We start from the raw sequence: 14,786 nt of genomic DNA on the forward strand, positions 1-14,786 counted from the left end.
GCGTATGGAGTGTTGATTTTCACACTTAGAACATGTACACATTTAATTCAATGCAATCAAATAAAAAACAAATGACCTGGCGTGTAAAAGATATAAATAAAATTAATGTATATGTAGGTATTCATTATTGTATCATAAATATTCCACATGTTTGTTTTTTATATCTCTGCAATAAACTTCATGTAAAACTACTTTTTATGTTTAATCAACTTTCAAAAAACAAAATGTTTTACGCCTTTTGTCTTTATTTCAATAATCTGCTAAACTAAATTTTCATATCAGATAAAACCATTAACAACTGAAACTATGAATTATTGGATTAAATTTAGCACAGTTATCATGCAATGTTCGTGCATTTTACTTGTCAATATAATATCACACACAAATGCCACTAAACTAATTTTGTTGGAAGAGTTAATATTTTTAACAAAATGTTTAAAGTTTTTTAGTGGTTGGATCCCATCAGATGCGGGTTTTCTTATTACATCTAGTTGCATAATTCAACTTGTATGATTTTTAGTCATTAATGGGTTTTATAGCACATTTTGTATCCTTTAAAAAGGAAATATTGTTTTTTTTTTTTTTTGAGAATTGTTTCTTTTAGATCGAAATGCATAGCAAATTGACCAACTTCATGATAATTGGCTCTCAAATCCCTATAATTGTATAGTATTATAGTTGATAGCTGGATCATTTTTTTTTTTTTTTACATAGGCATCACCACTTATCAAGGCCAAGAGGCCACTCAAGGATAAGGGTTAAATTTGATAACTTATATAGAATGGCTCATCAAGAATTTATTTACGTTAGACTTGAAGACAACCATATTGTAGTCAGCCGGAAAGCAGGAAAACGGAAGACAATTCCACAGGCGTGCAGTTCTAAGAAAGAAGCTTTGTTTATGGAATCTACGTTTAGGTTTAGGCACAGATAAAGAGTGGGGGGAATTATTGATAGTGTATACAGCTAGACGAGTGTTTCTTGTGAAAGTTTGGCGAGGGGGGACCATAGATTGAAGCTCAGTCGAACACTTTCCATGAAAATAACGATACATCAGAGACAAACTCGCAACATCTCTTCTGTGAGATAGAGGTTGAAGGGAAGAGAAAAGGACATCTCCTACGAGGCTACGAAGTCTATTTTGAACTATCAAGGCAGGACAAGTCCTTTCTAGCAGCTCCTGCCCAGATGTGGCAACAGTATTCCATCCTTGGACGTACCTGGCTCTTATATAGATAGAGAATAGCATCAGCAGTGAGATATTTACCGGATTGATAGAAAGATCCCACCATTTTTCCAGCGGCCTTGGCAACAGATTCGATGTACGTGTTCCATTTAAGATCAGGAGTAATGGTCAAGCCCAGAAGCTTGTCAAAACTTGAGGCCTCCTGAAGACGAGGGCCATTCATTTCAATTGATGCCAGATGTGGATCAGAATGTTGATGATGTAAAGAGAGAAGCTTGGTTTTAGATGCATTAAAAGTAACCAGCCACTCCTTTCCCCATTGTACTACGTGCTCAAGATCAGAGGAGAGAGAATTGGAGAGAACTTGGTCGTTTACTGTCTTAGATGTGCTACCATAAATGGTAGTGTCATGCTTTAGTTGTCAAAAGTTCAGTCCTTTTAGGTTGACATTCTGTACTCAAATAGATTTTTTTAGAAGAGAAAGATAGTTCTCATGTTTGGATGAGGTTGGTCTTATTTGGAAACCTGATTTTTCAGTGTTAAGGTATTGGAAGATCTTTTAAGATGGGTTGACATTTTTTATTTTACGACACATCAATCTCATAAGTCATTTTGTGCCATACAATGAACTTATAAAATAGTTATTTGATAAAATCTGGGGAAAACAAAGTTTAATCATGTCGTTTCTCTTATATGGCTAGGAAGGGATTTTTTAAAAAGTAGTCGATTATTTAAGAGCTAGACATATTTTTAAACAGCACGATTAGGTTTGGTTTTGCAGATATTCCTACATATTACAATCGATTAGAATATGTTTGATTGTGAGAAGTTGATCAAAGGTGTAAGGGTTAGCTTCCACTTTGAGGAAGTATCTATGTTAGATGCTTCCACTATGAAGTATCTATGTTAGATGCTTCCACTATGAAGTATCTATGTTAGATATTGTGATTTAGTGAACAAACACGGTATGTGCATAAAGAATTTTGAAGGAAGAAATTGAGTGAAAGGGTTTGAAACAGGATAAGAGAAAACCAAAACAAAAGAAACTTTGAATGTCAATAAAGATGTGCATAGTGCTAGATCACAAGGGGTAGAATAAAGCAAACAATATCACACTGTCTGCTTCTTTCTCTTTGAATTGTTTAATATTACCATGCAGAGGAGAGGCTATGCAGCATTTGCCACATGTGTCTGCCTTGGTAATTTGGTTTCTTTCTTTCTTCATTCACTAACTTAACAGATGTAGCAGAGGGAGAAAGGGGGAGTATGATGTGGAAAAAAGTGAAAGGAAAAAGAAAAATTGAAAGAAGCAGACAATTATGCTTTTTTATGCACAACATTTGGGAAGTAGAGTTTGAATTTTTGGACTGTAATGATAGAAATCAGAGAAAAAGATGATTGAATACAAAACAAGAGAGCTAAGTAAAAGTTTTGGAAGCATGATGTGAAGAAAGAGTCGATTCTGTAAAGAAACAAAATATGGTTTCCTATTGGATGAAAAAGTTATGTGAACAGATAAGTGAAGATTGAAAATTGAACTGTTGACCAACATAAATAATGTAGTTAACATGTTAAATGATATGAACGATGTTCAAGCTCCATTTTTAAGTATATTTTCATGGCTTGTAATTTAGCTCTGTAGATGGAAGCATTATCTGGCAGTGGGATTTGTTTATTGCTATTAAGATTGGTGGTTGTTATCAATATAACTAGTAGGCTGCTCAGCATTTCCCAGTTGTAAAATATGCTTAAATATGATATTTTGATTAATGCAGATTTTGTATTTATCATATATTGGAACTAATATATAGTAATGATTTAAAAAAATTAAAAACAAATAAAAAATAAATAAATAAATAACTTGAAACCAAAATGTTTAGCTTACGATTTACTTTTTTCTTTGACATTAAGGACTGACCTATGAAGACATGTTTGCTGCACGGCTAAAAATTAAAACATGAACCAATAGCTATTATGTTACGCATGTGTATTTGTAATGCTGTTGTTCGACCTTCATCTGACAAATTCCATTTTTTTTTTTTTTTTTTTTTTTTTTTTTAATTTTCACACTTTTGCACTGATTTTTCCCAGCTAAAATCCAAATATAAAGTTTCGCATGGGTCTAAATACCCTCTATATTAAGTTTCATGTCTGTAGACCAAAAACTGACAGGAGTTTGGTAGGCAAAATTTTTTTAAACATATATATATATGCATACATAAATCTATATAGAAAGAGGTTTGTGTGTACTATAAACTTTTTACACAAATATTACGCAAGTATAAATCATGTAGAATAGATAAAAGGCTTGCCTTTTTTCTGTTGTTCTTGACGGGATCAAAGTGTAGTATCTGTTCTGCAGATGCTGCACTCAAGATAATTTGTACCAGTCAATGGAGGGGAAACCCTCTATACTGGGACAATTATTATTTTTGGTAACCAGAGTGCCCCCTTTTTGCCTACTTTTAGGGGAGCTGGTTTTTACCCCACATTAAAAAAGGCCTTGTGCCTAATTTGCTTTGGTGGGGAAGCAAATAAATACAATAAATCATGTAGAATATCTGCATGAATATAATTACACGTAATAGTTAACTAAAGATGATCATCCCATAAGAAAAGCGAAAAATAATAGGAAATGTATTAAAATGGATGTTTAAAAGAATATGTAAATTAGCTAGATGTTTTGCAGATGAACGCAATTCCACGACCCATATATAACAAAGTTGTATTTTCTTTTTAAATAAATAAAAGAGTTTTTGATATGACATCAATACACCAAAAAAATTTATAGAAGTATAGATTATAAAACTCTAGATCTTGCTTGCTTTCTTGTATCTTGTCTTCAATGATCGAGCAATGCCATCTTTAAAAAAAAAAAAAAAAAAAAAAAAAAAACAGGATGACAGGTAAATTTGTATATATATTTATAGATATGTGTGTGTGTGTGTGGGCGTGACTCGGAGGATAAGGAATAAGGGTAGAGAGTTGTATGTTTTGGTTTCAATTCTAGCTGATGGCACCCAAGTCATATATTGTTTTAGATATTGTTTATTGATCTCACTATCATATATTAACTTCAATATAATAATCAATAGAGAATTGTCTATAATAATAAATATGTAATCTGCATGAATAATACCATCATATGTAAGCATATCTTACAACTGAGCAATGCCGGGTGGCCTGCCAGCTGCATAATCATGAGACTTATTTCCTAGTTATCTAAATTCACTTTAATGAAATTGTGAGTTATATTTTGTTGTTGAATCAATGTTAGGTCTATGTGTGGTTTCAAGATTGATCATAAAGCCATCTTATTATATGTGGATGAAAAACGAAAGACTTCTAAATTTACTTTTAGCTGTTTGTTTCACAGAGTTGGTAATTTAAGTAGGATATATGCGTAGCACTGTACGTCAACAATCAAGTTTGAGTCTGATATGCATTAATTTTCAATTTGATCCTCAGTTCATTTTCAATACTACTTTTAAGATTTTTAAGGGGTTTTAGCATTTTTTACTTTAAGGTGATCAACAGGCGATTTCAAGTTGGATTTGTTATCCAGTATTTCCAAAGTATTTAGTTTATTTGTGAATAAAATATGATTCCATGGTGTGTTTCAGTCTCTTGAGATTATTATTTTTATGAGTGTGATAAGTACTTTTTGGGTCTTTCAATGTCTGGATCGACGTCTGTGATACATAAAATTTTGGTCATGTTTAATATTATGTCATGAAATTTTCTGGTTTCAACCACAACTCTGTAAAGGAAGTTTTCTTTTTATAATTTCTACCAGATTTTACAAGATCTGGCATATATGTGAATAGTGCCCCACTCTAAATGAGGTTCTTGAGCAATCTGATTGAATAATGTCCTTTGTTAAGTGATGATCATAATTCTAAAGGTAAGACATTGGAGTAGATTTAGTGTGTGTGTGTGTGTGTGTGTGTGTCAACTCGCATTTAGGTAAAAATGCACTTTCGTAAATAATTGAATGCATTCAAAACATATCGCTAAAACCAAAACAAACAACATCTAAGTAAATCACAATATATCCAGACAGTTGTGCGAGATGGGTCAGTGGTAAGGGGTTTAGGCCCATTTCCGTGGGGTCCCGATTTCGAATCTCGCTAGATTCAGCCACTCTGATGAGTCATAGACGACGAAACACATGTCAGTGGATAATTATATTTTAAAAATAATAATATATATTAGTTCAATTGTTGCCATTATATAACTCGTTTTGATTTTATTAGATGTTTTATTAGGATTGAAGGTTAATACAAAGACATTTATCTCTTGTTTTTAATACTTTTACAACTATCATTATATGAGATCTTGGTTTGTTCTAGAGGCACAAGTAGAATTTTTTTTTTTTTTCAAAGTCACCACATATCCTTCAGTCCTTCATGTTAGAAAGTTGGTGAGATCTCAATGATGATCAGTAATGGTGGAACTTGGGTAGGGCCTAGTTATTTAAGAAGATGGTTCAACAAAAACTTATTTACATAGGACTTAAAAAGGATCAAGTTAGTCAAGCAGCTCCACAGTATCTTGCTCCACAGCCAGACAGTTCTAGGAAAGAAACTGTTCATGAAATTTATGTTTCGCTTTACAGACAGAGAATAAGGGAAATTGTTGACGATTGTTGTAGGTAAACAAGTATTTGTTAAAAACATTTTACGGGGGGGGGGGGGGCTGGATTGATGATCCTGCTATAAAATGAATGATAAAGAGACTCTTCTGTAAGAAAAAAAGCAATAGGGAGGCAAAAAGGTCCTCGCCCACTAAATTCCGAAGATGATTTTTGATACTGCCTAGGCACTCCTCCCCAGATGTGGCAGCAGTACTTCATCTCAGAGTCATATTACTCATGTACATGCAGAGGATAGCATTGGCAGTGAAATTCTTTCTGGAACAATAGAATGATCCTACCATTTTTCCAGTGATTCTGGCAACAGATCTATATGTCTTCCACTTTAGGTCAGTAATGGAGGTCAATTCCTGAAGTTTATGCTTCTTCAATACAAGAGTCACTAGCTGGCCAATTTGTGAAAAAAAGACACTTTTTGCAGCAGAATTCTCATTCTAAGGAGAATCCAGATTGTTTTTTTGACTATTCACTTTGATTAAGTATGTGAGTCGATGAATTTTTGTAAAAACATTTTTCAATTTCAGCTTATTTGATCATGATTTCTCAAAAGAAAATGGTGACAAAGCGCATTTTGTCCTTCAATTCGTTTAATAATATTTATTCAGTGAAGCTAATGTATGCAAATAATATTTTTTTGTTCAGTTGTTTTTTTTTTTTGCTATCATTTATTAAGGCTAAAAGCTACTTGTGGATAAGGTTAATAGGATGGACTGATTAGTAGTTGAATGCTGTACATTGTGAAAGGATTGAAAATGAATGAAATGAACAAAATTTGATTACTTATGATGACTTTATGACAAGTATATGTTCACATTAGCTTTAAAGATGACCACGTTGTAGCCTACAGAGAAGCAATTCTGTGGTAATATGTTTGTAGAAATTCTGTTTGATGCTATGCACATGGAGGAAGAAAGGAATGCAGTTATGGTAATAAGATTAGTTCTTGCTTTGAATGTCTTACAAGAAAGAACTAGGTATTGGACTTCTATTGAACATGTTTCATGAAAATAACAAAAGACTAGCAATGTCACTTGTGTAAGAAAGATTGTATAGAGCAAAATAAACAATTTCCCACTACATTGTGAAGTCGAGTTTGTAGTTTGTCAAAGCAAGAAAGAGTGTTCTGAGCAACACCTCACCAGATGTGATAGTTGTACTCCAACTTAGGACATACGCGATTCTTATATAGGTAAAGGATTTGCAAGTAATTTTTAAAGTGATAGAATAATTCAACTTTTGTTTTTATGCAAGTCATTAGAATTTAGTGAAAACATGCATCAACAATATTCTCTCAGCTGCCTCAAAACTTCCTTGTTGGGACTCATCCCATTCTCTCTGATCTCTATAGATTAGCCAGTTGATAGACAAGATTCAAGTGAGCAGGAACTCTCTCTCAAGTGATTAAAAGGAGGAGCCATATTATTATAAAAACCTGAATCCGCCTTCTCTGCTGACCACAGCCAGCACATATGTACATTTGTATATACATAAATGTACACATGTGGTGATAGGCCAATCGTTTCCAGACACCAAACTGAAGTAGTGTTACCCATCCACTATCTGGCTACAGCTAAAAGGTCACTCAGGACTTCATCAGAAAAATGTGGTATGCCATCTTTTATGAACAAGTGCCCTTATTTGCAAAAAAGCAGTTAATGATTTTAAAGTATCAACTCAGCAAGACACTGAAAATAAGATTCAATAAGATTACATTTTCTTTTTATACATTTTCATCTTTTAGGTAAAGTTTTTTGTTGTATATGAGGGTTTTTACTTGGAGCCGTTATCATCCTGGTTGGATAGAGCCAGCTTCCTCCTGAGCACAAACTGCATCTCGAACCATCACAGTCCAATTTAGATGATCCTAGGCCAGATTGCAGGATTCGAGCACCTGAGATCAACTACTTGTGGGCCTGATAGTACCGCCAAGTTGTCCTTAATTGTTGTCGTTCAGGTCTTCAGCTGCTCATCGACATGTTTGGGCCAGTCAGGTAGAAAAGGAGGAGAGAGAACCTTGCGAATGAATTCTCTCTCTGGTAGAAGAGGTGCATGTCCAAACCACAAGAGACGTCAAAGAAGGATGGAGGGTAGTAGGTGTAGGTTTAGTTTTCGGCGAAGAACAGAGATCGGAACATGATTAGTGCAGAATGCTGCAAAGACAGTTGTTGCTGAAAACTTCTGTCCAATCTCCACCACAGCTGATCTAGTAAGCGTGATAGTAGAGCCAACATAGACACAGAAAGAAAGAAATCAAATGGAGTAAGATTGTAAACATTGAAGTTTACAAAGTACAGAAATGACTAGAAACATTTTTGCATGGGTATATCACATTTCTAGAAGTTGCTTGAATGCTTGACTGAAAAATATTTTTAGTTGTGCCAGATAGCTAGACAAATTATTCTAACAATTGCAGAAGAAAAAGCGGAAAATCTTTGTTTTACATTTTGTTTTTACAGATTTTTGTCTTGTGTAAACAATATTTTCATGGTAAATTTTTACAGTAAAAATAAATGTATAAATCGTTAGCAGAGTGGAATGTTATAGAACAAGACTAAAATTGTACCATTAAATTTAAAAAAAAAAAACAAAAAAACAACTAAGATATTCGAGATAATTCTGTGTGTCTCGCTAACGTCAAAAACTACTCAAAATACATTTATAAACCTGAGATTGGCAGATATGACTTTAATTTGGTTATGATATAAAAATAAATTATACAGTATAGAACATTTTAACAAATCTACAAAAAAAAAAAAAAAAAAAAAAAAAGAGGGGGTGGGTAAAAAAATGTTACCAAGATAAGTTACTCTTTTAACTACTTGGATAAGTTTTTTTGTGTTTTAATTTATTTTAAAATACTTAAATTGAGTGTCAACTGTTAAGTTAAAAAATATATCTGACATTAGACAAGTGTGTGAAATCTCAAAAATATCTTTAAAATCGAAAATTACACAAAAATACTGATAATAAAAATATACAGTTTGATTGAACATTATATTTTCGCAGGATTGATGACACTTATTAGCTGTGATTCTGTTTAATTTTCGGTTTTTGAATGACTATCAAGACTCCACATGAGTGAGTGACCGCCTAATCAGCCATTTTTTTTTTTTTTTTTCGTTCAACAGAGTTGACACTAGTTTTCTATTAAATTAAAAAAAAAAAAATTAAAATAAGCTAAAACACAAAAACTTATCCAGGTAGGTAAAGAGTAACTTATCTTGCCTTTGGTAACATTTATTTGTATTTATTTATTTATTTTTTTTTTTTTTTGGCTCTTATTAAAAATGCTCAAAATACTACTAGTCACCAAGGACCAAACTAATTTGTGAAGAGAGAGAGAGAGGGAGAACCTGTTGTCCACTTTTACCTTTCATTCTTTAAAATTATTTTGTTATCCGTATCCCTGAACAACGCCGAGTAAAAGATTTAAATATTAACTGTTTGTAATGCGAGTTCGGATATTTCAATGAAAACTAGTGTAAATAGAAAAACATGTGTTAAATGCAAAACAAAACAAACGAAAGTGTTTAAAGATTCTTAGCAATTTGTGTATTAAATGAAATCTGATATTTTCCAAGAATTTCTATTTTAATCAACGCAAGTCACAAAATGGTCGTTTTAAAGCAGAAGATTCAATTGTAGCATAGGGGTCGCTAAAATATCTAACTTTGATTTTTGCATACATTTTGCGTTGTTAAACCTTTATTTCTTCTGGACTAAAAAATAAAATTCGGTAAATGTTTACTTTAACTACAACAGAACACCGACCAATAACATTTTGTTCATTATAGGTTTTCGGGATCGCTGACAACGAATCTGATATTCAAACCCGTCGCAAATTTACCGTTTGTATGGTATTAACCCCTGAACCCTCGCACTATTTTGTGTCATCTCACATATCTTCGTTTATGCTATTTTTACATGATGCGTGCACGCGGGTAGTGAAGTAACTTGTCACATCGCGGAAGAATTTTTTAGCAGACATTTGAAATAAAGTTTTCAAAAACAGAAATGTGGTTCATTTTTCTGTGTTACTGTTACGTAGTTTTTTATGCCTTTTAATTGATCTAAAAATGTTTTCACGAGCGGTTTATTTTTCGTTTTATTTATTTTTTTAGAGGGAGGGGTATTCAATTATAGAACTTGTACAAAATTTAACAGGTGCTTATGCAGTTTAATTTACCGTAAGTAAGGCGCTCTCTCCCCCATTTATCGTTTTTCCGTAAGTAACGCGCCGACATACACCGAGCAGAAGAAGGGGGGGGGTGCTGTCATTTAAAATATCCGCCATGTATCCATCCATACACCTTGTGAAAGATCACGTGACTACGCGCACGTGCATTTCAATAAGAACTGCGCACGCTGAAAATGCATTTCTGTCCCTGTTATGTAGTACTTACTGCACTCTCCAAATGTTCCAACTGAAAACCAAAATAGTTGAACCTACGCACAAGTATCGATTTTTCATGTCATCAACACGATTTTTTCTAATTAGCAAACAAAATAAGGATTGGAGGAAGACCCTGATAGAAATGAATAATCGGAGGAGTCAAAACCACATGTATAAATTATAAAAATAAAAATGTTAAATTGTGAAAGTTAATTTACGTTTAAGAAAAGAGACGTACAACCAAAATCACAACCGTTACAATTAATGCGTGTAAATAACATAAACATCAACTTTTCAAAATGAAACAGATTTGACTAAAAGACAGTAGATCTTGAACATAGAGCTCAATATACTTTCAGCCAGAGTTTTCTGACAATAATAAAGTGTTAAGTCACATTTATTATTGCTAAACCACTCGTGATCTATAAGGTCAATATCTGGTAAATTTTAGGTTTTCATTACGGTTGCTTTTTTTTTTTTTTTTTTCAAACAAATAGAAATTGGAATGACGTCACAACACCAGCTTTACTCTTTGATCATCCATCCTTTATGATGTCACAGTGTGTACAGTGATTAGACTACTCGTGACCCCTTGAGTCTGTATTTGTTATACAAATGTTTATTTTAGATAAAGTTTCTTAACCTTGACATTGGTTGATAAAGCAGACAGCAGTTACGGTTGCTGCTTTTAAACAAACATGTCTACAGCTTTTACTAACTAAACTACGATTCAGTTTTCGACGTAATGAGGAATCCTATGTTCTTTTGCACCCAACCGTGGTCTTCATAAAGAAGAAGCCACAGCCCATTCCATAAAATGTGGGGGTTGTTTAAGGTTACCATTGTGAATAACATGCTTTGATGCTTTGGGCACACTTTTAAAAACATTCAATTATTAGAAGTATTTCCTGATGACCTGATATCCAAAATGCTTTGATAAATTGGTACATTTGAGGGGGGGGGGAGAAATAGGACAAGCAAATAAGGAAATTAAATTACTACTTTTCGACGAAAAACCACGAGCGATAACCTATGTGCAGGGAGGGCATGATGAAAATTTAGTATATTGAAAAAATTATAATTATTGACAAAATATACCTAATTTGGTATTTTTGCCATTTACGAACCACGCTGAAATAATAGAGTTATTATTTAGAAACCCTTATTTAACATGGGGAAGAAGGGGATCTTTGTTCACTAGTCACATAATTTAATAACAGATACTATAAAATTGAATTTAATGTGAATTTTTTTTTTTTTTTTTTTGTAAATAGCACGATCTGTAGACGGTCGGATGTCATGTAAAGAGAACAAAAATCCAAATTCCAAGTCGAAGTGGTAAAGACCTCCTCACTCCAATTAGGGGGTGGGGTGTTATCTAATGGTGAATTTAACAACCGCAAAAGGACACCTAATGGGCAAAGCAAGTAAAAGCTCCCCCATCTATTTCCTACCTTCCAAAGATCCCCCCCCATAAATGTGTCCTAAAAAAGTTAGAGAATGGGAGGTCATTTTACTTCAACTTTATACGTGAAACTGATCCCCTACTCTTAAAATTAATTGCTTTGTAAGTTGTTTAACACGTAATCATAATAAAAAACAAGGTAGAATCTCATTTGAGGGGATGGAGGTAGTTAGCTAATCTACAATAATACCCTACGTTAAAAGAAACGAAAAAAAAGTAAAAGTACAGTTGCTGGTAGTGATCTAATCAGCCCCCATATTGGCTCAGTAAAATCCGGTAATGAGTTACAGTAAAAAAGCAACCACTTATGATGAAACTCGGATGCTTGAAACGGAAAATAAAAAAAGGAATTATTCTACCGATATATTTAGAATGTAGTATTTTTTGTGGATTGTGTCTTTAATTTTTTCACAATTTAGGAAAGAAAATTGTCCGCGTGATTAAAAAAAAGAAAAACAACAACAACAAAAAAAATGTAAATTGTTACTTGGTTTCCACCTTAACATTTTCTTTTAAAATGACGACATAACCAGGTTTTCGTGTATGCTGAAAACGAATATTGCACTCAAATTTTCCGCAGATATAAGTAGTTTTCCGAGTATTACGCAATGTAATTCCTTATGTTAAAGTGGTGGCCATTGTTGTACGCGCAGGCGCGCATGTTTCTGGCGCAGTTGCGTGTACAGTAGCTACTGTAAAAGTCGTCATTTTAAAAGGAAAGTGTTAAGGTGGAGACCAAGTAAACATTTAGGTGCTAATGCAGAGAGTGATCCGCGCAATTTTTTAAATCGTATTTCCACGTTTAAGTTTTATATGTATTTTTATTCAATTGTAAGGTTAAAGTACAGAATATGTACAAAACACCCTCCCCTCCCTTGTTTAAGAATGGCTTTTTAAACAATAACGTTATTATTTCAGCACGGATCACTTTCTGCATGAGTACCAAAATTTATAATAATAATAAAAAAAAAACAATCTTTTCAGTTTTCTGAACCCGAACTTCATTTTGTGTAGTTGCCTTTCAACTGTTGTATTTTTACAGTCATTACATTTGCAACCATAAGAGATGATGATGATCGGTTAATCTCCTCATTACATTTTGATAATCTAAAAATGTCACACTTAATAGAAAAAATAAAATAAATAAAAATAAATTTTCAATACGATCATTTTTTAAATTAGTATTTGTGGGTTACAAACGTCATCGATTAAATAGTTTTATTTTTAAAATATCTCTGATTAGCGTAAGTGCCGCCGTGCCGTGCTTGTGCTGTGATTATTTCTCCATGTGCACAATGCACAATAACTGACTTAATTAACAATTCAACTTCAGTGTAATATAATTAAAACCAGCAAAGTATAAACATAAATTTTAAAAAAATAAACATACATAATCGCAAGCTTTTAGTATGAAAAATGCATTTTCAAAGAAAAAAAAATCACACAAAAAGGCGGAAAACAAAGAAAGCTCTAACTTTTACTAAACATAAAAGATGGTAGCAAAGTTATTTTATTAATTTAAACCGAACAATCAATCTCCACCCACTCAATTTTCTAACATTAAAACTAAAAAAATGGACCAGAGAAGACATATATATATATATATATATATATATATATATATATATACACACACACACACACACACACACAGAGCACGCACGTTTCTCTGACTAGGAAAGAGAATCTGTCCCGATAACCTTGAACTCTCCGCATCCTCGTCATCACACCAAAAACACGAGATGTTTGTTTTGTAAATTGTGTAGGGACATCGCGGTCATTTTTAGGAAAAGAATATTTTCATAATCAAACAATCAAGCGGAACAAAATAAATCTTCCCAGCGATAATTATATAAAAAACATGTTAAAATTTGCTAAATCATAAAAAAAACAAAAAAAAAAACATAAAATAATGCTATTAATAATACACGGCTTAATTTTGATATCACGTACGAACTCGCTAAGCGTTTTTCTGGGGCCAAATTAGCGGACATACATATAAGAAACAAAGAACTATTTTAATTTATTTATCAACAAACAGCATTAGATTTTTTTTTCCTGAGTATATATTAGAATTATAAATTTTGATTTTTAAATCAGAAATAAATTTACTAAATTGTGTTTTTGTTGTTGAAAAATAAATTAGAAAGCAAAAAAAAAAAAAAAAAGATTTTCATCTCTTAAAATATGTTAAGTTAAGTAAAAACCGTGATTCATACCACAATTGTAGACATTAAAAGATGGGAAAATGCGGTGTTAATTAGTTATAGCAAATTTGACATTGATGGAATATTAGTTTATTTTTTTTATTTATTTATTTTTTTTTGTAATGAAAATTAAATTGTGAGGATGATCGTTATAAGCTAAAGATTAAAACAGCACACAATCAAGATGAGCACTTTTATGCACAACATAAACAAATGCTATTTCGTACACGGACATATAAATGCTAAAATAAATTAATGACACAAACTACACACAGCGATCAGAAATAAAATTAATATTTTAGTTTCACTTCAGAAAAAAAAATTAACATTTTCCATTTAAGCGATAAACGCCCTTGTATCAATCACACACACATATAATTAGATAAAAGTATAAGGTAATATTAAAACAAGACGGATTTATTTTTAAACTACTATACAAACAACAAAAAATGTTAAAGAAAAGTATCAAGTAAACACTTTACGTTTTTCAAGTTATGTTGAATTGAATTTACTAATTGGTCTCTCGACAACTGGTGATCATCTTTTTTTTTTCTTCTTTTTTTTTTAACCACTACGTACCTGTGCAAATACTGTTGTCTGTCATTTTTGTAGATGCCCCTTATTCTCGTCTATTAATGCTTATGTCGGACTGTAAATAAAATGCAACACTGATACCGTTTTAGGTAAGTTTTTCTGTTTAGAAAAAGGAGTAACAACTACAAGAAACGACCTTTCCAACGTCAACTGCAGCTACTAAAAAAATAATTGAACGCCAACTCAAACAATTGCTATCCGACCTTCTGATTGGTTGATTTTTCGGTATCTGATTGGTCAATGTTACCAAGTTGCGTTCCTTCTACTTGGAGGGCAGATTAATATTT

At 32.5% G+C, this 14,786-nt stretch overlaps 1 protein-coding gene across 1 annotated transcript in view; it reads right to left on the minus strand.

Moving 5' to 3' along the window:
- LOC145249513 (bleomycin hydrolase-like) overlaps positions 1 to 14,684 on the minus strand; it is a 126,880-nt gene extending 112,196 nt beyond the window's left edge. The window contains exon 1 of the mRNA XM_080111161.1: positions 14,485 to 14,684. Coding sequence (XP_079967287.1) covers positions 14,485 to 14,509 — 25 coding nt within the window. The 5' untranslated portion in view covers positions 14,510 to 14,684. The remainder of the gene's footprint in view (positions 1 to 14,484) is intronic.
- Positions 14,685 to 14,786: the final 102 nt, after the last annotated feature.

The sequence above is a fragment of the Euprymna scolopes genome, chromosome 1, assembly GCF_053919585.1.
Source record: "Euprymna scolopes isolate OS-2025 chromosome 1, ASM5391958v1, whole genome shotgun sequence".
Classification (NCBI taxonomy): Eukaryota; Metazoa; Mollusca; class Cephalopoda; order Sepiida; family Sepiolidae; genus Euprymna; species Euprymna scolopes.